This window comes from Lepidochelys kempii, chromosome 1 (assembly GCF_965140285.1).
Source record: "Lepidochelys kempii isolate rLepKem1 chromosome 1, rLepKem1.hap1, whole genome shotgun sequence".
In the NCBI taxonomy this organism is placed as follows: domain Eukaryota; kingdom Metazoa; phylum Chordata; order Testudines; family Cheloniidae; genus Lepidochelys; species Lepidochelys kempii.
Genome location: NC_136380.1, coordinates 262,020,048 through 262,040,955, shown reverse-complemented (window position 1 = coordinate 262,040,955; position 20,908 = coordinate 262,020,048). Strand labels below are relative to the sequence as shown.

At 49.9% G+C, this 20,908-nt stretch overlaps 1 protein-coding gene across 1 annotated transcript; it reads left to right on the top strand.

Moving 5' to 3' along the window:
• The first annotated feature begins 1,621 nt into the window (after positions 1-1,621).
• TNFRSF13C (TNF receptor superfamily member 13C) lies at positions 1,622-15,680 on the top strand. The gene is made up of 3 exons (XM_073330501.1): positions 1,622-1,917; positions 2,476-2,658; positions 13,924-15,680. The coding sequence occupies exons 1-3, from the start codon at positions 1,794-1,796 to the stop codon at positions 14,247-14,249; spliced, it is 633 nt and encodes a 210-aa protein (XP_073186602.1). The 5' UTR covers positions 1,622-1,793; the 3' UTR covers positions 14,250-15,680.
• Positions 15,681-20,908: the final 5,228 nt, after the last annotated feature.

The following is a 20,908-nucleotide window of genomic DNA, read 5'->3' as shown; positions in this document are numbered from 1 at the left end:
ACAGGAGGAATCAGGCAAGAATCGCTGACAGATATCCTGGGTCACTGCAGAGGAGTCTCATCTGCGGAGGAGTCTCAACCAACCCCAAGTGTGTATTTGGAGAAGAAATGTTCTCTTTCCTATTAATTATGGAGCTTTATGTAGAGTGGTGTGAGGGGTAAGGCTGGGAATAAGTGGATGAAACTGATCAAAGGGAAATCTAGAGTAGATGTCATGAAATATTTAAGATCTATTCAACTACAAGAGCCCCTCAAAGAAAGTGGTGAAATCCCATCCTTGGGGTAATTTAAAACAGGACTGGACAAAACAATGAAGAATATGCTGCAGGGAAGAAGCAAGGGAGGGTTGCGGGTAGTAGACAAGCTGGGACATCACTGGTTTCTTTCATCTCCAGGGTCTAGGATTCTCCGAATAACAACTGGAATAACGGCTCTTGCTGTGAAACAACCATCCATCCTGCAGTTGCTTTGGTTGCAGAAAAAGGGAAGAGCTGTTGATGACACAAAAGAGTTAATGTGTTAAGTGCATGAACCAAAGCACACTTAAGTCAGTAGGAGTCTTTTCATTAATTTCACTGGGCTTTGGACCAGACATGGGTTCCTCTATGACATAGGTCACAAGTGACATGAGTTTTGAGGGTCTCAGTCTCATTCTAGCCAGGAATTGTTTACATCACAAATCCAGTTTGGCATGATTGGATATTGCTGCTCAAGAGAAGTCAGGAACTGGAAGAGCAAAGGGCGCTGCAGATTAGGATTCAGGTGCATTGGCAGACCTGTGAAGAGAAGACCAAGATAGGAATAGTAGGGGAAGCTGCAAGTTCAAAATAACAGACATGGAGGTGCTCTGATTCCATGGAGAAAAGGGCCGTAGAAATGCATAGGCAGATTAGCTGCAAAAAGGAAGCAAAATAAATAATTTGTGTAACATGAACAAATACAACACATGTGATGCTGAGTAATAATCCACCATGTTCAGACATATCTGTAGCTCAGAACTACAGAGGCGGGGAGGGTGTTCGTTAAGTACGGGCCCATGTGGAGAGTTCTAGTTTTACTGATACTTGTGCTGAGAAGTGGAGTCATAAACCCAGAAACCACAGCTCTGATCCCCAAATGGGCTCTCTCACACCGTAATGAGGCAAAAACCAGCCCTGGGTTGGAAAGGGAATCCCTTCAAAGTGAGATAAAGAAGGGTGAATGGCAGAAACTGAGAAGGCCGCAAAGCAGGGCGCAGCTGAGGCCTCCAAACCAAAACCAAAGTGGTGGTGAGAGAGATGAGATGTAGTGAGTGAAAAGGGAAGTGAAAAGACAAGAGGGATGGGACTAGTGGGCAGTGACTGAGAAAGAGTTTGAGTTGTGGCTTTCACTTGCTTGGATTCCTTCTACAAGCAATGCTTGTCCCTGGAGGAGAGACTGGATTATCAACTAGTGGTTGGCTGTGGTGTGGCAGGAGGCAGGTTATTGGACTAGAAGGACAACTATTCAGCACTGGTGTGGTGGCTCCTATGGGCTATGGAGCTGTTAGATGGGCAGGTTGGGGGAGGGAGATGGGCTGAGCGGGGGTGTTGCGTGGGCAGGCTTGGCTGACGCCTTCAGCACATTTCCTCTCCTCCTCCCCTGATAAAGGGCCGCCCTGGGGGAAGTGCAGAGAGCTAGAGCCCCCGAGGGACAGACACAGCTTGACAGACTGTATCTCCCTCTGACACAGCCCCCAGGGCTCTGTGAATTCACACTTGGGCGGCATTTGTCTAAATCTCCGGACAATAAAGGAATTTTGAATCTGACTCGGACATGATGCGAGGAAGCTCAGACAGACACCCAGATGCTGCCTGCTCCCCTCCCCAGTGCTTTGACCCCTTGACCAAGGGATGTGTGAGGTGCACAGAACTGCCTGGACACGCCGAGGAGGACACAAGTAAGAGGAGAGCGGCAGTCCCTGGGTTCCCTGGAGGGGGATCAGGCCCCCTCTTGAAGGGAAAGATTCCAGGGACTGAAGGAATGAGAGAGAGAAGGTGGGGATGGGTTCAGGAAGGCAGGGGAGCTTCATCCCCAGCAGTGTGGGGAAAAGAAAAACAAAGGAATGGGACAGTCACCAGCAGCCAGGAAAGGGGAGGAGGGAGAGACAGAAAGGTGAATGAGACCCCAACAGCTAGGGAGAGAGAGATTTCAACCCACCCCAGCGATGGAAAAGACAGGCAATATGAGAGGTGCCCCATCCGCACTCTGGGTGAAATAATGATCGTTTAGAAGAGAGAAGGTGGGGGATGTGGACTATTACTTCCCTGTGTAAGGGGGTCTGAATGGGAAGATGTTGGGAATTTGTGAGGGAATTTGCCCCACATTTGATGAAAATTTTGGGATTATCCACTGTGTTTTAACTCCCCTGAGACCACCCAGGCTTGCCGTCCTGAAGCCTGCACAGTAGCTCCCCTCGGGCTAACCACGGCCTATCTTGCTTTAATTCTCTCCACAGCATGCCACAACAGCGTAGCCCCCACTTCAACCCAAGCACCAGCACCTGGCCCAGGTTTGATCTTTGGGATCCCTGCTTTAGTGGGGCTAGTCCTGGTCCTGGCTGCACTCTGTGGCTTGCTGACCTGTCAAGTGAGGAGGAGGCGGCAGAGGAAGAGGAGGAGCCCCAATGAAAAGCCCAAGGGTAGGTGTCTTTGTTTCATAGATCTGAAGGGCAGAAGGGATCATTGGATCATCTAGTCTGACCTCCAGTGTAACACAGGCCAGAGAATTTCACCCAGTGATTTCTTCATCAAGTCCCACCCATGGGTCTGAACCTGACCCCATCTTTTGGATAGACATTCAGACTAAGTGATGGAGAATCTACCACAGCCCTTGAGAATCTGTTCCAATCACTTAAAGTGTTGTGCCTCATTTCCAGTTTGGACTCTGCTGACTTCAACTTCTAGCCGCTGGCTCTTGTGATGCTTTTGCCTGCTAGATTACTGAGCCCTCTAGCATCAGACCCCTTCTTCGTCTGTAGGCACTTTCGGCCGTGATTAAACCACCTCTTACTCTTCTCTTCCATAACTAAATAGATTGAGTTCCTTTAGTCTTTGTAAGGCAACGAGGCCTCCCAGGGCGCCGAGCGAGATGAAACAGACCAAAATACTTGTCCCAGCTCTTCTCCAGAAGCCCCACTAGCTTCTGCAGAAGCTCTCAAGAAAAAAAAAAGGGAAATTTTCCAAGTGGCCCCATCTCAGCTCCATTTGTGCACTTGAAGCTTTATGGACACAAACACTTCCCCCCTTATTTTGAGCATATCCATCTGTACACACAGGTGATAGATGCTCGCAGAGGTTGGTACAAATGAGTACAATGCCCAGAATGCATTTGCTTTCAGGCTAAAGAGCACACAACCATTTGGGGAAAAGTTCTGCAGTAATGCAGTAGGGCTCCACTGGAATTATTCTAAAATACTGCATCACTGAACAGAGAATGAGATCCTTTCTGTAGGCTTTTTTTACCTGCTTTATAGAATTTTGCTGCAGAGCTGTAATGCTCCATTAGATTTTATAAGTTGATTCATAAAAACTATAGAGAAGTTACCATTTTGTATTCAATTCTGCAGATTTTTTCCCCAAGTTAGAAATATACACCCAATTGTTCATGCTTGCAAAGTTGTGCTTTTAATCCTAAACTAATAATTAAATGGCAAAAAAGTTCATTAACACAGATGGTGGCCTGGCGATAGCTCATGCCATTCCAGAACATAGAGTTCAGCAAAACTCAAACTTCTGGAAACCACAAAATATAGAGTTCAGGTAAATACCCACACCACTTTACTTCTGCCCCCAGGAGCTGGCAATAGCCACTGGAAATTATCTGCGTGTAGAGGCGGATTTACAGTGAAAAACAGATTGCCCTGGCACAGGCCCCACAACGATGGGGGCCCCAGGGCTGGACAGCTGCGGGGACAGAAGCTTGGTCCTGCCGGCTCCTGGGGCTCCTGCTGCAGGCTCCGCACCCACCGGCAGCCAAGATCTCCCCTCCCCGCCTCCTCCCCTGAGTGTGCCACGTTTGCGCCCCTCCCTGCACTTTCCCCGCTGCCAAACAGCTGTTTGCTGGTGCTCAGATTGCTCCAGAAGGGAGCGGGAGGAGCGGGGCCGCAGCGCACTTGGGGAAGGAGGCGGAGAAGAGGCAGGGGTGGGGCCTTGGGGAAGGTGGTGGAATCGGGGTAGGGCGGAGCAAAGGCTCCTACACATACCCACCCCCGCCCAGCTCCCTGCTGTGAGCCACTCAGGGCAGGGGGCTGGGTGCACCCCCATGACCCCAGCCCACACCCCCAGCCTTGACTCCTGCACCCCCTCACATACCCCCAACCCCCTGCCCTCCCTGACTCCTGCAACCCCACACACATCTCCCCCCCACCCTGACCACCAAACGGGCACTTCTGCACCCCCCAACACACATTCCCACCTGCACCCCTCGCACTAAACGGGAGCTGCCCCAGGTAAGCGCTCCACACCCCAAGCCCCTTCCCCAGCCCTGAGCCCCCTCCTGCACCCTAACTCCTGGCCAGACCCTACACCCCAACCCCCAGCCCACTCCTGCACCCTAACTCCCTTCCAGACCCTGCAACCCCAGCCCTGCGCCCCCTCCCGCACCATAAGTCATGGCCAGACCCCGCACCCCAATGTTTTTTTACATTTTTTTAATAAAGAGCTCTTATCCAAAGCACTTTCCAATAGTTAGCTAATGGTACAAAAAATATTTGGAAAGATCATTAAGTGGTCCACTGAGACCCTCAGCGATTTTCAGGTGGTCTTTGTGGAAAAATAAGTTAGACTACCAAAACAATCAAGGTACCTCACTTTATTTTCATTTACCTCCTATTACTTATAGGAGGAGGATGAAGAAAAAAAGAATGAAAAATAGTTGGGGAGGGGGAGATAAGAGAGAATGTTCTTTTTCTTGGCTGGGTCCCAAGGAGGGGCCCCAAAAATGGAGCTGAGCACAGGGCCCCACTAATTCTAAATCTGCTACTGTCTGCGTGCGCTCCAGCTGCATTCACTGCGCTAGTTGGAGCCGTATTGAATGGTAGAGGAATATGTTGGAGCAGCTTGGAGGAGCTGTAATTGTGATATGAGGAGGTCTGGGTCTGAGTCCCCCAGGGCGTGATCAAAGGAAGAGGTGCACACGTGTACTTTGAGGGTCCCGTCAGCATCATTTCAGCACAGAATTGCATTGGTCATGTCAGTAGCAGGACACTGGGGTCTTCTTGCCATGGGTATCATCGGTAGTGAGGTGGGATGTGAGAGCTATTTGTGGATTTAATGATGGGTATGGGAAAGTACAGGTTTGGTGGTCTCCTGTGTGCAGGTGTGAAGGGGTTGTAGAAGGGTATGGAGTGGTTATTCAGTTTTTCAAGTATCGTATTAGGTCAGGGGAGTAAGCTCCGTGTTGGAGCATAGGGCAGGGGCAGGTAGCCCCTGTCTAGTACAGTAAAAAGACAGCGCAAATGTGTGTGTTATGGTCGTATTGGGGCATCACTCAAAGAGGGCGAAGATACGGTTGTCTGGGTGTTTACCTGAACTCTAGTTCCTGGTTTTCTCAAGTCTGAGTTTTGCTGAACTCAACATGCTGGAAGGGCACGAGCTATCACTGGGCAACCTGCACTCTGGGGCAATGTTTTTTCCCTGTTTAATTTCCTAGATTTTTAAACAGAAAGAGAAATGTTTGTTAGTAGGAGTTAGTGGCCATTTAGACAGGTGTAGTTCTCCCCTAGGTTTGCAGTTGATCTGCTACTGTGGCAAGGTAATAACTAAAAGACCTAGATTTTATATTGTGCAATTCATCAGTAGCTCTCAGACAACTTTACATCCTTATCCCCATACTACAGGTGGGAAACTGATTTGCCAGGGTCACCCAGCAGGCCAGTGGCAGAGCTAGGAACAGTCTAAATACAGTGGTGTTTCCACTAAGCCAGTGGTTCTCAACCTTTCTGGGCTCAGAACCCATTTGTAGGTGTTGACGTCCTGCCACGTCCCAGTAAACAGTCTGGGGGTGGAAGCCCTGGGGTGGTCTCGGTTGGGTCCTGGCCCCCTGGTGGGTGGCAGCTCTTCTGCTGTTGGGCTGGCTGGGCTTGGCTCTCCGCTCCCGGCATTGCTACCTCCGGGGTTGCAGCACTGCTCAGGTTTGGCCCCGCCCCCTGACTGGACCAGAGTAGAGTGAGTAGAGTTCTGACCTGGCTCATGGGGTCACAGTGCGACTCACTCAAATTTGGCTTATGGAGGCTCTCGTCCTCATGACAGCTGGACCAAACCCGAGTGGCACTGCGACCCCACAGATTGTAGTTCCTGGAGCAGGGAGGCGAGCCCAACCAGCCCTGTGGGACAGGAGCCACAGGAGCTGCCATGTGACCAACCCTTTGAAACATCTCCCAATTTTGGGAAACCCTGCACTAGGCCACCTGGTTGCTATGCAGTTCCTCAGTGCTTCATCCCCCTCGCACATTGTGTTCCAGTGGAATGGGGATAGCCTTTGCAATGCATAGTTGCTAACAGGCCTGGTGAGAGAAATCTCATCCACGGTCTCTGTCCCAAAACCTTGACAGTTTTACTACCTGTTTGTTACAGTAACTAAGTGTGGGAGAGAAGACTGGTGTGTATCTCCTTCTCCACCCACCAACCTAGGGTTGCCAGGCATCCGGTTTTCGACCGGAACACCAGTTGAAAAGGGACTTGGCGGTTCCGATCAGCACCACTGACCAGGCCATTAAAAGTGCGGTTGGCAGCGCAACGGGGTTAAGGCAGGCTCCCTGCCTGCCCTGGCTCTGCGCGGCTCCCAGAAGTGACCGGCATGTCCCTGTGGCTCCTCAGCACAGGGGCGATCAGGGAAGCTCCACACGCTGCCCCTGCCCCGAACACTGGCTCCGCAGTTCTCATTGGCTGGGGACCAGGACCAATGGGAACTGCGGGGGTGGGGCCTGCGGGGGTGGGCAGTGCGCACCATGCAGAGCTGCTTGGCAGCGCCTCCGCCTAGGGGCTGAACATGATGGCTGCTTCAGGGAGCAGTGTGGAGCCATGGTGGGCAGGGAGCCTGCATTACCCACGCTGCACTGCTGACTGGGAGCCATCTGAGGTAAGCGCTGCCTGGACGGAGCCCACAGCCCAAACCTCCTGCCCCAGGTCAGAACCCCCTCCTGCACCCTAACTCCCTCACAGACCCCGCACTCCACCCCACATAGGGGTGATGTATATCTTAGCTAATTGTGTTCTGGATTTCAGATATTTAAATCTGTTACCCTTCCTCCCTCCCACCTCAGCTCATGTGGAGGGACAGGTAGAGGGGCCCAGACACCCCACCAGGATCAGGGTTCCCAGATCCCAGGACCCACAGCAGGCAGGGCGCAGAGCAGGGCTCCCTCAGATCCCAGCACACATACAGAAGAGAAGCCCCCTGCCCCCAACTTCCTCCACTACTCCCTATTGCTCCTGTCTTTTCACCTCCCCCATCACACATTCCCATGTATCCCGCTCCTCTGCCACCTATCACCACCTACTCTTCCACCCCTCCCCTCCCAGAGAGTATTTGCATTTATAATTGATTTGCTTTTCAAATATAGCTTCATCCTCTCCTGAATATTCTGCTGTACTCGATTACATTTCTCCAGAAACATCACAAAACTTGAGAGGCAGCTTTTCCCCAAATGTTTACAGTTCAGTCTCAGATTTCTGCCCAGGGTAGGTTTCAAACTTCAAAGTTGCAAGCGCAGAGCGTTGTCAAGTAGTCCATTCATCTTGCTGAGATGTTCTGGGATGAAAGAGAATACTCAGTGGGAATGAATACAGCCTGAAACAATAACTTGGAGACACGTGAACTGCTCCATGGCAGGAGGTGTTCCCTTCCCCCCCACCCCACCAGGACTTTCTGATGTGTGTCAAGCAGTGTGGGTTTGGTACATGCTCTGAGTATGCCTGTTCTAAGCTACCCGCATCCTCATTCACATGGGGGAGAGGGTAGGAAGAGGGGCTCAGACGCTCCAGCAGAGCCCCCCCCCCACCCCGATCACCATAGATGGGCTCAGGTACCACGGTGGTGGGGGGGGACAGGGAGCACCAGATCCCAGCTTACATGGAGGAAGGGAGAGGGGCTGAAACTCCCTCCCCTCCCAGATCATGGCGCACACACAAAGTAAGGAAGAATGTAGGGCTGACAGGAGCCCCTGCCCCTATGCTCCCCCAATCCCTATGCTGCTTACCCCCTTGTCCTCTTCCCAGTGTCCCTCCCGCAAGCCCTCTCTTCCCCTATCACTCATCCCCCATCCCTCAATGCAGCCCTGAAACCCTCTCACCCCATTCACCACGCTCCTCCACCCCCCTAACATGCTCCTCCCCTGCCAGCAAGCATTCACATTCCCCCGAAATAAAAGAAAATCTGGACAGATTTTAGCAATTTGCCTCCCAACCTTTCCCAGATTTCTGCCCAAAGTAGGACTAATCTGACACGAGCTGGATGGAGGGTCTGAAGAGCTCTGTGTTAGCTCGAAAGCTTATCTCCCTCACCAACAGAAGTTGGTCCAGTCAAAGATATTACCTCACTCACCTTGTCTCTCTAATGGGCTGGGAGGGTTACCTTCAAAGGTTTACTGCTTATCCCTTTGACTATCTAGGGAAAGTTTGAAGGCTATCAAACCTGAGAACCCAACTCCTCTGTCTGCACAGGCTCAGTGTAATCTATTAGGCTCAAGAACAAACAAGGGAAGCTTGGGACAAGTCTAATGGGAAAAGCAAAATCTTTTTCAAACAACATTTTAATTTGACTTCCCTCAAAGGGCTAACGGGTGCCACGCGCGCTGTTGGGGTAACCCAAGCACAGGAGACCCTGGTGGGATGATAGGAGGACCCTGGTGGGATGATAGGAGGATGATTGGAGCTCTAGCCAGGAGAAAAAAGTTGCCAGAATCTCTCAACTTTAAGAAAAGCTGGTTTTCTGAGGCTGCATCTTGGGAAGCTCTTGCTCAAGTGGCTGTGAATTTGGATCACTGACAGAGCATTGTGCCCCCAGGAGGCACGCCAGCTTTCAAGGCAAGCTCATAACCATGTAGATTTTCGAGCACTTAGAAAAGTCGAGCTTTAAGTGGAAAGCTGGTCTTAACCTCAAGTATAGAAGAGCTGTGGGGCTTCCCTCCCTTCCCTCCCAGCCACAAAGGGGCCGTACTCCCTAATCAAAAGTCAGGCAAGGCCACTGTTGGGTTGGGTGGGGCCAGGTCTCTTTTCCCATGGGAGCTTGTGCCTCTGTGCTGACTCAACCCCACGCTCTCTTCTCAGAAGCTGTCATGCATAATTTCATGTCTCCCTGAGCATATCAGTGGCTTCTGGGGAGTGGGTAAGATGTGCTGTTTTCCTGTTCTCTTCCCCCTTCTGCTTCGAAGTTTCTGTGCAGCCGAGCTGGGGGGAAGGAGGGGAAAGTTCCCTGTGAATAAGCCGTCCCGGCATACTGATGCTGGCTCCATGACTGTGCTCCTCTCAGTATCAGCAGCAGCTAGGGTGAGAGATCATCCAGGGCCTTTCAGCTCCCAGGCGGAGCACTTGGTTAATGAATTAGAGTGAAGTTTGCTGCAATAAGTCACGAACATTAAAATACTAAGAATGCCACAGGTGAAAGAATCTATCCATGAAAGGGTGTGGAAGTGACAAGGTAAGGTAGCAAGCATGAGGCATGGAGTAGTCTTATAGTTTAAACATTCTCAAATGAGACTCTGGACATCAGAAATTCCCTTAACCCTGATCCCAAGGCCTGACTGCCACAAACACAACGCTTCAGTATGCAATCTGGAAAGAAAGCTTCAAAAGACTTAAAATAGCAACATGGGCATATGTTTAAGTGTGTAAAAGAGGGGGCCAGAGACATGAGAGACTAAAAAGGGTCATTTTTAAATTAATTATAACTTCAGTATCATTTCATGAAATGACTTGAAATGTGAGGGGGTCAGGGGCTCACCCTCACCATCCTAATAGCAATCAGAAAAAGTGCTGGTGAAAATCTTTTTTATCTTCCTAAACTAACGTGGGGTGACGATTGGGCTTGTAATGGAACTGAAACAGTCACCATACCCAGGCTTTCTATGACTGTCGCTCAGCCTTGTGTCAGGATCTTCTTCCTGCCTTAGGAGGCTACTCCCAGCCCTCCTAGCTGGGCCAACTCCCGCAGTGTTCGGGTCTTCCCTACAGCAACCTTGCTTGAATTTCCTCAGTCTCTGCCATGGCTTACTTCCTGCTGCTTGTGGGTGGAATCATCTAATTCAATCCAGTTGTGTCTCTTAAGTAATCAAGGTTGGCTAGCCTCAGGCTTCCCAGCCAAAGGGGCGAGCCACCCTGTTACAGGAACCCTGGCTGCAGTGGTGCAAGTAGAAATCATTTCTTACCAGTACTGCACTCATGGGAGGGACACAGGGGTGAAGAGCATGTGACCTCCCCACGTGACCCTCTATGTGACTCCTCTCTGTCCCACCCCCAGCCCAGGGCCCCCATGCTCTCCCCATCCCCTCCGACACCCACCTTTGTATATACAAACATCAACATGCTTAACTACTCACTTTCCCCCACATATGTAGTATTCAGTCTCTTTATATGGAATATGGGAGTTGGGTGAGGAGCCATTTCAGCATATGTATGATTTATTAAAAGACAAATTTTAAGTAGAACTGTATCCTAAACTGCATTATGGTATTGTACCCAAACATTGCATTTCAATGAGAGATTCAACTTCCTTTATACGAACAGAACAGACTCCTGAAACGCTTACCACAAAAGTGATCCATACTCATGCAAATAGTCCCACTGTCTTCAGTGGGATTGATCAAATGATTAAGGGTTTACAGGGTTAGGTTCCAAGTTTGTAAATCGTTCTGGATGAAATTGACAATGCCTGAGCTGTCAGTTCAGAAGGAGCTTCATTTGAAGAAAGGTGGATAGATGTGTGATAAGTCTTAGCTCCGTTGCTAAGATGAGGAACATATTTTCAGCAAAGTTCTTGGCAGATTCCTGAGGCAGCTGGTTGAAGGCCATCAGTGTCCGGCATTATAATCTTCATTTATAGTTCTCTCACCCAAAAAGCTGGGAAATGAGGCATTTGTTTTCTTTGTTTTGCTGCTCCAGTTCCAGTTAACAAAATGTCTGTTAGACTAGTTTGGCTGCAAAGAAGAATTATATGTACACTGGGGACAACATCTGATTCCCATCAGGCTGCAGAACTGGGCTGACATCAGAATCCAAACATCCTCTGGTCAGTGCAAAAACAGGCATTCCTCTAATGATTTGGACTTGATGTGATGCAGTATGAATGTCATGGATAATTCAGACCAAGGGGAGAAACAGAATCAAAGACTCTATTTAAACACCTTCCATTCTCCCCCGCCACACACACACTCCTCCCCTCTTGAGGACTCCTGACCAATGTAACAGCACAATAGCATATGTATTGTGCTTTTAAAAGCCATATAAAGAATGAATGCCCTCCCTAGCCATGTTCTGCTCCTTTAAGGAGCAGAACGCAGCCCTACCCCCTCTGGAGGGGGAGGGGCTAGTGCCAAGTCTTTCCGGTAACCCGAACCTACTAAAAATTTCTTGCCGGTACTGTGTACTGGAGGGTACCACCCTACTTGCACTCCTGTGCTGAGACCTTAACTACAGAGGCAGCTGCCTCTCCATCACCTGTAGATGGGAGGGGATTGTGCATGAGAGGGGCTTGCCAGCTCGAGAAGTGGGCACTGAAGGGATGAGGGAGCTGCATGGGAAGCATTGGCAGCTCTCTTATGGTATGTCTACACTGCAATTAAAAACCCTTGGCTGGCCCGTGCCAGCTGACTCAGGCTCAGGCTAAGGGGCTGTTTAATTGTAGCTTAGCAGGAGCTCTGGGACTCTCCCACCTCACTGTGTCCTAGAGCCCAGGCACCTGCCCGAGCCTGAAAGTCTAAACCACAATTGAATAGCCTCAGCCCAAGTCAGCTGGTGCAGGCCAGCCATGAGTTTTTAATTACAGTGTAGACATACCCATGAGGGCTTGTCTGCACTGGAGAGATCAGTCAGTGGTAAAGAAATTGATTGTCCCACCACCATGTTAGTATAAATTGGTGGAAGGTTTGCCCTTGTGTCCACACTCAGGCTACCTTAAACTGGTCCCAGTGAGGCGGTTTGACAGATGACAGCTCCCTCAGTTGGGCAAGTTCCGTAGTGTGCTGGCTGATAGTCTCCTTTTACACACCCCCAGCCATGTCCCCGTCATCCAAAACCCCCATAGTAGGAGGGGGTCACACATAGCTTGCATAGGCCAAGCTCATTTCACCCACCATCCCTCCATTCCCCCCACAAGCTCCCAGTGGGCCACCTTCACATCCCCCTCTATTTCAGGAACTCCCTGCAACTCCCCTTAATCTCCCCCCTGCTAGGGGCTCTGGGTGCCCACATGTTAGCATCCTCCAGTCTCCCCCCAATCCACCAGGGGTTCTGGGTGCCCCCATGACCCTTTTCCCTCCCCCTAAAGAAGGGTCCTCCATTCTCTCTACCATGCCAGGGGTTCTGTTACCCCTACTTCCCCCTCCCCTCACACCAAGGTCCCATGCCGGGGACTCTGTGTGTCTTCCCTCTCCTCTCCCTCCACAAAGCACCTGTCTTCCTTCCCCCACCCATCAGAAGGGAGGGTTGGACAGCTGGTGCCCTCTCTCCCTCAGCTGGAGCAGGCTTTGAGGAGGCAGGACTTTAGGAAGAAGGAAGGGATGAAGAAAGCCTCCTTCTCTCTCCTCTTCCCTCTAGCTGCCCCTGCTGGCTGCCTGTCCACCCCACAGAGAGAGCAATTATTTCTCTTCTGTATTCAGGGTGTCAAGATGTTAAACGCTGATGGGAGGGTGAGCAGGGGTATTGTGATGCTGCAAGATGGTAGTGGGTGCTATCCACAGGTGGCAGACACTCCAAGTGTTCCCCATTGTCCCTCTATAGATGTTCTGATCACCCCCAGAATCAACAGAGGTCTGGCATTGAGGCCCGGAACATTCCTGAAATGCTGGCCTGGATCAGAGGTGGTATTCAAAAGTTATCTTGTCACAGATAAACCAAGAAACGATGTTGAGTGTAAGGCCTTGCACTCTCAGCCAACTACCCATCCCCAGAAATGTCCTCCACGCACTTTACCCCATTCTTCTCCCACCCCCAAAATGCACCCTCCCTGCTCTGCAGATCCTCAGCCAGCAACCCAGAGACTGCAATCTCTGTCCCAACATAGTGTCCCACGGTGTCCCCGCCCCTCCAACGCACTCCCCTCTCCCCGCAATGATGTCCCAGAGGTTTGCAGCCAGCAGAAGGAGCAGAGCTAGTAGCTAGAGCCGGGGTTTCTCTACACTAGAGAAGGCAGCATTGCAGTCTATTGTTCCACAGCTCACGGAGCTCCAGCTGTGCCAGGGTGATGCGTGCGTCCAATTCAGGCTAGCCCAGGTCTTACCCCCACAACATCTGGGGTAAATTACCTCAAGTGCTGCCTCGTTAGCAATTGTCTGACTCTCTTTTGAGCATGGATGCGAGTTGTTCTTCCACAGGTTGGGAGGGGAACTGTCGGTGTAACCTGGCTAATGCAGACATGGTCTCTGGGAGGCGGGATGGGGAGGAAAGGCAGAACTCCTCCTTGTCACACCTCTCCCTCTTGTCACTGGGAGCACAGGAATAGTTTGGCAGCTGGGGTGAAGGTTGAGGGGCTTGTCCCAAGGGTGGGGAGGGGGTCTGACAGCTGAACGGTTGTTGGAGCTGCTGACAACAGAGGGAGTGCCCATGGCCCTTTAACCTCCTCCTTCACTGCAGCACCCCACCTCCATCTTGCATGTGCTCCTGCAGGAGGATGTCATGGAGGGTAGCTCAGCCCTGAGCTATACAGCCCACCCTGGCTTGTGCATTATTAATCAGGTTTTTTCCCCTTGTAGAAAACCTGGACTGTGTCATTTCCTGTGAAAGCCAGGCCTGTAAGGGACTGAAACTGCCAGAAGAAGATGATCTCGTACTGGCCACATGCCAACACGTGAATGGCACCCTGAAGCATGCTGGGCCAGCAGGAAGAGGAGATTTCTCAAAGAGGAAGCCAGTCTTCCAAGGTGGGGCAGGAAGTGATGTCATTCAGCTCTCTGTTCTCTCCGCCGGCAACGAAGAACGTGACCATGGCTTTCCACTACCAGCAACAGAGCTGGGGGCCACTGTCCTGGTGACCACAAAGACCATTCAGAATAACTGCACCACTGAGGAGAGACCATGACAGCAGGCAGAATAGGGCTGGCGCTAGCTGGTTGCCCACTGAAGGTGACAAAATCGCTTCATTTGGATGGATAAGCTGTTGCACGGAAATGACTTGAATCAGAACGAGACTTTTGCCTTAAGCGAGGTCAGCCTCCTATGCCTTTTGCCTTTTATATTTCCCCTTTCACATGGTGGTTGAAGCCAGGAAGTCCCAGTTACACCCCTAACCAAAGGAGGATACCTGAGTCAATTGTATTGTCCCTGGTCCGTGAGCTCTGTAGCTGGAGAAGGTTGAAGAGAGATGGCACGTGAGAAAAAGTGATTGTTCAGAGCCAACATACCAACTGCATGATTGCTGCGCCTGCTAGCAACCATATTTTAAGGGGGTGGGGTGTGTTGTGTGGGTGTGAAGAGGGAGTCCTAGGGAGAGTGGGAAGGGTAAAAAGGAAGAGCAGAGTGAAAGTTTAAATGGAAGGTGGGTGTTTCTCTAGGCCCTGATCCTGCACAACTGAAATCAATGGGAGTTTTGCCATTGGCTTCAATGAGAGCGGGGTTGGGTCCTTAGTGCTGGTACAATGCTATGTTCTGTGGGGCCCTGAGCAAAGTAACATAGGCCGGGCCCTATCCAGCTTCCATTCAACTTACAGTCAAGTTCTCCAAGCGTCAGAGGGCCCATAACATAAACACACAGACACCTCCTTCCTGTGACCCCTTCACACTGTGGCAACCCCCCGCCAAGGCTCTGCGAATCCCCTTGCAGGGTCTGGGAAGAGAGGAGGTGGAGCTGAAATGCATCTTCCCAAGCAAAGAATGAGGGACGGAAATCTCTGCAGTGACCAACTGGCCCTGGAATCAGCCAGGACCATGGACAGAGAACTGGGGCTATCACTGTGGCAGGCACTTGGGATGTGTGTGCACGTCCCATTGGCCACCACTGCTTTAGTTCATGTTTCTTCAGGAAATACTACGTGTATCATGCCAACAGGAATTATAATAATAGATAATTTTAGCGTGATGGGAGGGTGAGAGGGAATATTTAGCTTATAACTGATATTTCTGTAAAGATTTGTCTACATGGGGAAATTGACCAGCATAGCTATTCCGAATAACTCCTTATGTGAACACTCTGTTCTGAAATAAAAGTGACCTTAATCCAGAATAGTTGCTAGAGAGAATTGAAGAAGCTGCTACAGGGAACAAAAGCCTGAATTCCTTGCTGCAACTGGTGTCTCCGACTTTCTCACAGCAGTTCTGACAGGAAGAGAGCAAAGCGTTTTAACTAAAATACATCTGGCTGGTGGTGTAAAGCTTAGTGCTTAACATGGCTATGCAGGTGGCCTGGATTCAAGTCCCAGTCTCCCATTCCCTCATGACTGGGAGTGCTGCAGAAACAGGGCTAAGTGCTCAGCAGCTTCTTCATGGGAAGCCCACATTCGATTGCCTGTCTGTGGTGGTGCGTAGGGTAGGTGTAGCTACAGGCCGCAGTGCAAGGCAAGCTGCAGCCACAATTGTCACTGTGGTGTGTAGCTACAAACCACAGTGAAACTCTCTGGCAGTGGAGAGCTGCCGGAGCCTTTCCCCACTGCCAGAGCTTTTCACTATGGCAGTGGAAGCCTCTGGCAGTGGGGAGGCAACGGGACACTACACTGCTAAAAATAGCAGCACAGGCCCTGCTTGGGCGTGTGGGGAGCTGTGTAGGGTACAGTCCCTAGTGTTCAGATGTGTGGGGCACTGCACTCTACTCATCTAAGCCGTGCCTCACTGTCAACACCGCTGTTTAAACCCATACTAGCAGGGCATACAGTGTCTCTACATGCCACCCTAAGTGTAGACGCACCTTCAGCATCTCATTGGCTCAGTCTGGAAAGGCTGTAGAAGCATTGGCACCCTGGCAATCACTGTGTCACTTAACCGTGGTTACTGTAGCCCATGCAGGACCAGCAGTGACTGCCTCTGAAGGGATGACCCCCTCATCATGAAACAGGGGTGCTTACTCTTTGTGTCCCAAGACCTCCAGTTGCTGCCATTCACAACAGCTCCTCCTCAGATGCTATCCCAAAATCCTTCACACCACTTTCTATAGTGGTTTCAAGGGAAGCACTGTTGAAATTAACAAAATGGTTTATGGGGCATTCCTGGCATTTGGAGGAGAGCCTGGTCCTGAGTGACAGAGCAAATCTGCTTCACTGGAAAACTGGAGAGAGAAAGGAGGCAGGATTGCAAACATATCTTCTCCCTCCCATTTCCTCTCTGCCTGTGACTGCCTGAGACTTGCTACTGTAGACACGGGACCATCTCTAAAAGGAAAGAAGTTTAAAAAAAAAATCCTAAGAGGTGGAGATGGAAAAGGCCTATTCATAGATTCCAAGCACAGAAGGCGCCTTTGTGATCATCTAGTCTGACCTCCTGCATAACGCAGGCCAGAGAACCTCCCCCAAATAATTCCCAGAGCAGACCTTTTAGAAAAACAGCCACTCTTGATTCAAAACCTGTCAGTGATGGAGAATCCACCACAACCCTTGGTAAATTGTCCCAATGGTTAATTACTGTCACTGTTAAAAAATTATGTCTATTTCCAGCGTGAATTTGTCTAGCTTCAACGTCCAGCCATTGGATTGTGCTATACCTTTCTCTGCCAGACGGAAGAGCCCATTATTAAATATTTGTTCCTCATGTGGGTAATTATAGACTGCAATTAAGTCATCCCTTAACTGTCTCTTTGGTAAGCTAAATAGATTGAGCTCCTTGAGTCTATCACTATATAAGGAATGTTTTCTAATCCTCTAATCATTCTCATGGCTCTTCTCTGAACCCTCTCCAATTTATCAACATCCTTCTTGACTTGTGGAAACCAGAACTGGACACACCCAGTGCCAAATACAGAGGTAAAATAACCTCTCTACACCTACTTGAGATTCCCCTGTTTATGCATTCCAGGATCACATTAGCTCTTTTGGCCACAGCATCACACTGGGAGCTCATGTTCAGCTGTCATCCACTAAATCTTTTTCAGAGTCATTGCTTCGCATAACAAAGTCCTCCATCATATAAGGATGGTCTATATTCTTTGATCCTACATGTATACATTGACATTTCGCTGTATTAAAATGCATATTGTTTGCTTGGACCCAGTTTGCCAAGTGATCCTGATCACCCTGAATCATTAACATGTCCTCTGTACAAGTGGATGAGCCCATCTTGCGCCAAAGCAAGATTGTTCCCCGCAGTACATTTCTCAGTGTCTTGTCTAGTCTAGCTTGAAAAGCCGCAAGTGATAGGGCATCCACCATCTTATCTAAAACCACAGTGAAACATCCCTCTTGTGAGATGCCACTAAGCTATGAATATCAGAGGTTCATGCGGGCACCATTTCAATCTATATTGGATTCTTCTGAGGCAAGTAGTAACCTACCTGTTTTGAATAGGTTCTCCCCCGCCTCCTCCCACCCCGCTACTCTGACCCAGTGATGGGTGAGAACACATCAGTATTAATTCCCCCCTCATGGTTGGGGTTAGGGGAATTTATCTCATTGCTGAAATACTCTTGTAGATGCTTCTTGTTCCTTATTTTCAGTGCATGGGACTGACTGGTTCTGCCCATTGCCCATGCACGGGGAGAACGGTGAGAGGGCACAAAGAAAATAAGTTGTAACGTTAACGAATAAAGTGAAATTGCTGTCAATCCAAGGGGCTGCTCTTCTGTCTTTCTGGGGTGTCCATGGGAAGGTTATTGAGTCCTCACACCCACATTTTTACTATAGTGCCCAACTGACAGCCCTAGTGTGCAAGTTCTCTCGCCACAGAGCAAGTAGAGCCAGGCCAACAGCAGTGGAAGCTTCCTTTACACATTGTCCTCAGTAGAAGCTTTCTGTATATACTGCTCCCTCATGAGAAGACACCACCTCTAAGAGTGGGAGGAGTGCAGTCTCCCTGGCACATTTAGTCCTTGAGATCTCTGCTGAGGCTGCCACCATATATAAGGCCAAATGCATGCCAGTTAGGATGTGGATACCTGCCTATAAGAAGCTAGACCAAGCCTACATAGTGTCAGGGCCCAGGGAGATGGGCGCTCTGACCTAGTCATTAGAGCCAGAGCTGGAGCCTAGCCTAGCATCAGAGCTGGAAGCAGGAGTTAGAAGTCAGGCAAGGCAGCAGGGCTGGAGCAAATGAGTGGGACTGGAGCAAGGCTGGGAACAAGGTGGGTAGGCACAGGAGAGATCACAGCTGCAGGTGTAAGCATTCAGCAGCCAGCAACCTGCCACTGCTGCGGAGCTCAAACACAGACCTGTTGGGGCCTTGCAGCCAATTGAGTGAGCCGGCCAATCAGGTGATTCTGCCACAGCCAGGCTCATTACCTGGCCTGAGGGCTGAGCCAGCTAGCCCAGGCTCAGCTGAGGGAACTCAAGCCCTAGTTCCTGACCCACAGACTGTTGGATGGGGATGACTGTCAGCCACTAGCAGCCTCCTCTTTATTGCCTCCCAGGCTGCTTTTGGTTCCTACTGCAGTGTGAGAGGTTAAAGAGACTCCTCCGGAAACTGATCTTTTAGTCCCTCAACACCAAGACCTTCTGATTTCACCTCTTCATAGATGTATTTGTTCACCAGGGAAGACATGCAACTGTGTTGGACTGCAGGGGAGCCAAAGAGGAAAAGACTTTGCAAAGAACACAAGACACGCCCCTTCCCAATACCCAGTTCCAAGAGGTTCACATGAGCACGGTGTAACCTAGACCTCTGCTGGCCAAAATCTGGTAGAGAACACAACTCACACTGGTGCCGAGGCCAGAAATCTGGTGCTGTATCCAAGAAGCTAGTGAAATCTGTTTAGGACTTGGATAGGCAGTTGCTGGGTAAGTAGCACTCCAGCCGCCCATCTCTGGCAATCTCAGTTAGGTCACTAGAAAAGCGAGTCTGATGGATTTAGCATTGTCAAAGCTTCGTGAATGCTTGTCACAAAACTACCAGCATGAGCAAGGCCCAGGACTAGAACCATAGGACATGCTTCAGGCCAGCACTGAGATGCACTGACTAGAGCTATTTGGGAGCACTGGACAACAATAGCAGGGGTGGGGCCGGGCAAGCGTGAGGGGCATTGGCAGAACTGAGTGGGGGTCCCAGGACAGGAGTATGGGGGGTGCTTCAGGGAAGTACTTGGGGGGAAGGGGAGGGAAAGCTTGCACATGGCTTGTCTATACTCTGGCACATTATACGAGCTGGGTTATTATTTTCTGTGTCCTGGCTAAATTCCAGCTGGGGTAATTATATCTCATCTACTTAAAATTCCCCCAGCAGTTTCAATAAAATGTAGCATTCTTTGCTTCCTATCCTCAACTGCTGCATAGCACTGCTAATGTGTTGTTAGACAAAAAGAAAAGGAGTACTTGTGGCACCTTAGAGACTAACCAATTTATCTGAGCATAAGCTTTCGTGAGCTACAGCTCACTTCATCGGATGCATACTGTGGAAAGTACAGAAGACGTTTTTATACACACAAACCATGAAAAAAAAGGTTTTCTCTCCCCCCACCCCATTCTCCTGCTGGTAATAGCTTATCTAAAGTGATCACTCTCCTTACAATGTGTATGATAATCAAGGTGGGCCATTTCCAGCACAAATCCAGGGTTTAATAAGAATGTCTGAGGAAGAGGGGGGTGGGGTAGGAAAAAACAAGGGGAAATAGGTTACCTTGCATAATGACTTAGCCACTCCCAGTCTCTATTCAAGCCTAAGTTAATTGTATCCAATTTGCAAATGAATTCCAATTCAGCAGTCTCTCGCTGGAGTCTGGATTTGAAGTTTTTTTGTTGTAATATCGCAACTTTCATGTCTGTAATCGCGTGACCAGAGAGATTGAAGTGTTCTCCGACTGGTTTATGAATGTTATAATTCTTGACGTCTGATTTGTGTCCATTTATTCTTTTACGTAGAGACTGTCCAGTTTGACCAATGTACATGGCAGAGGGGCATTGCTGGCACATGATGGCATATATCACATTGGTGGATGTGCAGGTGAACAAGCCTCTGATAGTGTGGCTGATGTTATTAGGCCCTGTGATGGTGTCCCCTGAATAGATATGTGGGCACAGTTGGCAATGGGCTTTGTTGCGAGGATAGGTTCCTGGGTTAGTGGTTCTGTTGTGTGGTGTGTGGTTGCTGGTGAGTATTTGCTTCAGGTTGGGGGGCTGTCTGTAGGCAAGGACTGGCCTATCTCCCAAGATTTGTGAGAGTGTTGGGTCATCCTTCAGGATAGGTTGTAGATCCTTGATAATGCGTTGGAGGGGTTTTAGTTGGGGGCTGAAGGTGACGGCTAGTGGCGTTCTGTTATTTTCTTTGTTAGGCCTGTCCTGTAGTAGGTGACTTCTGGGAACTCTTCTGGCTCTGTCAATCTGTTTCTTCACTTCTGCAGGTGGGTATTGTAGTTGTAAGAATGCTTGATAGAGATCTTGTAGGTGTTTGTCTCTGTCTGAGGGGTTGGAGCAAATGCGGTTGTATCGCAGAGCTTGGCTGTAGACAATGGATCGTGTGGTGTGGTCAGGATGAAAGCTGGAGGCATGTAGGTAGGAATAGCGGTCAGTAGGTTTCTGGTATAGGGTGGTGTTTATGTGACCATCGTTTATTAGCACTGTAGTGTCCAGGAAGTGGATCTCTTGTGTGGACTGGACCAGGCTGAGGTTGATG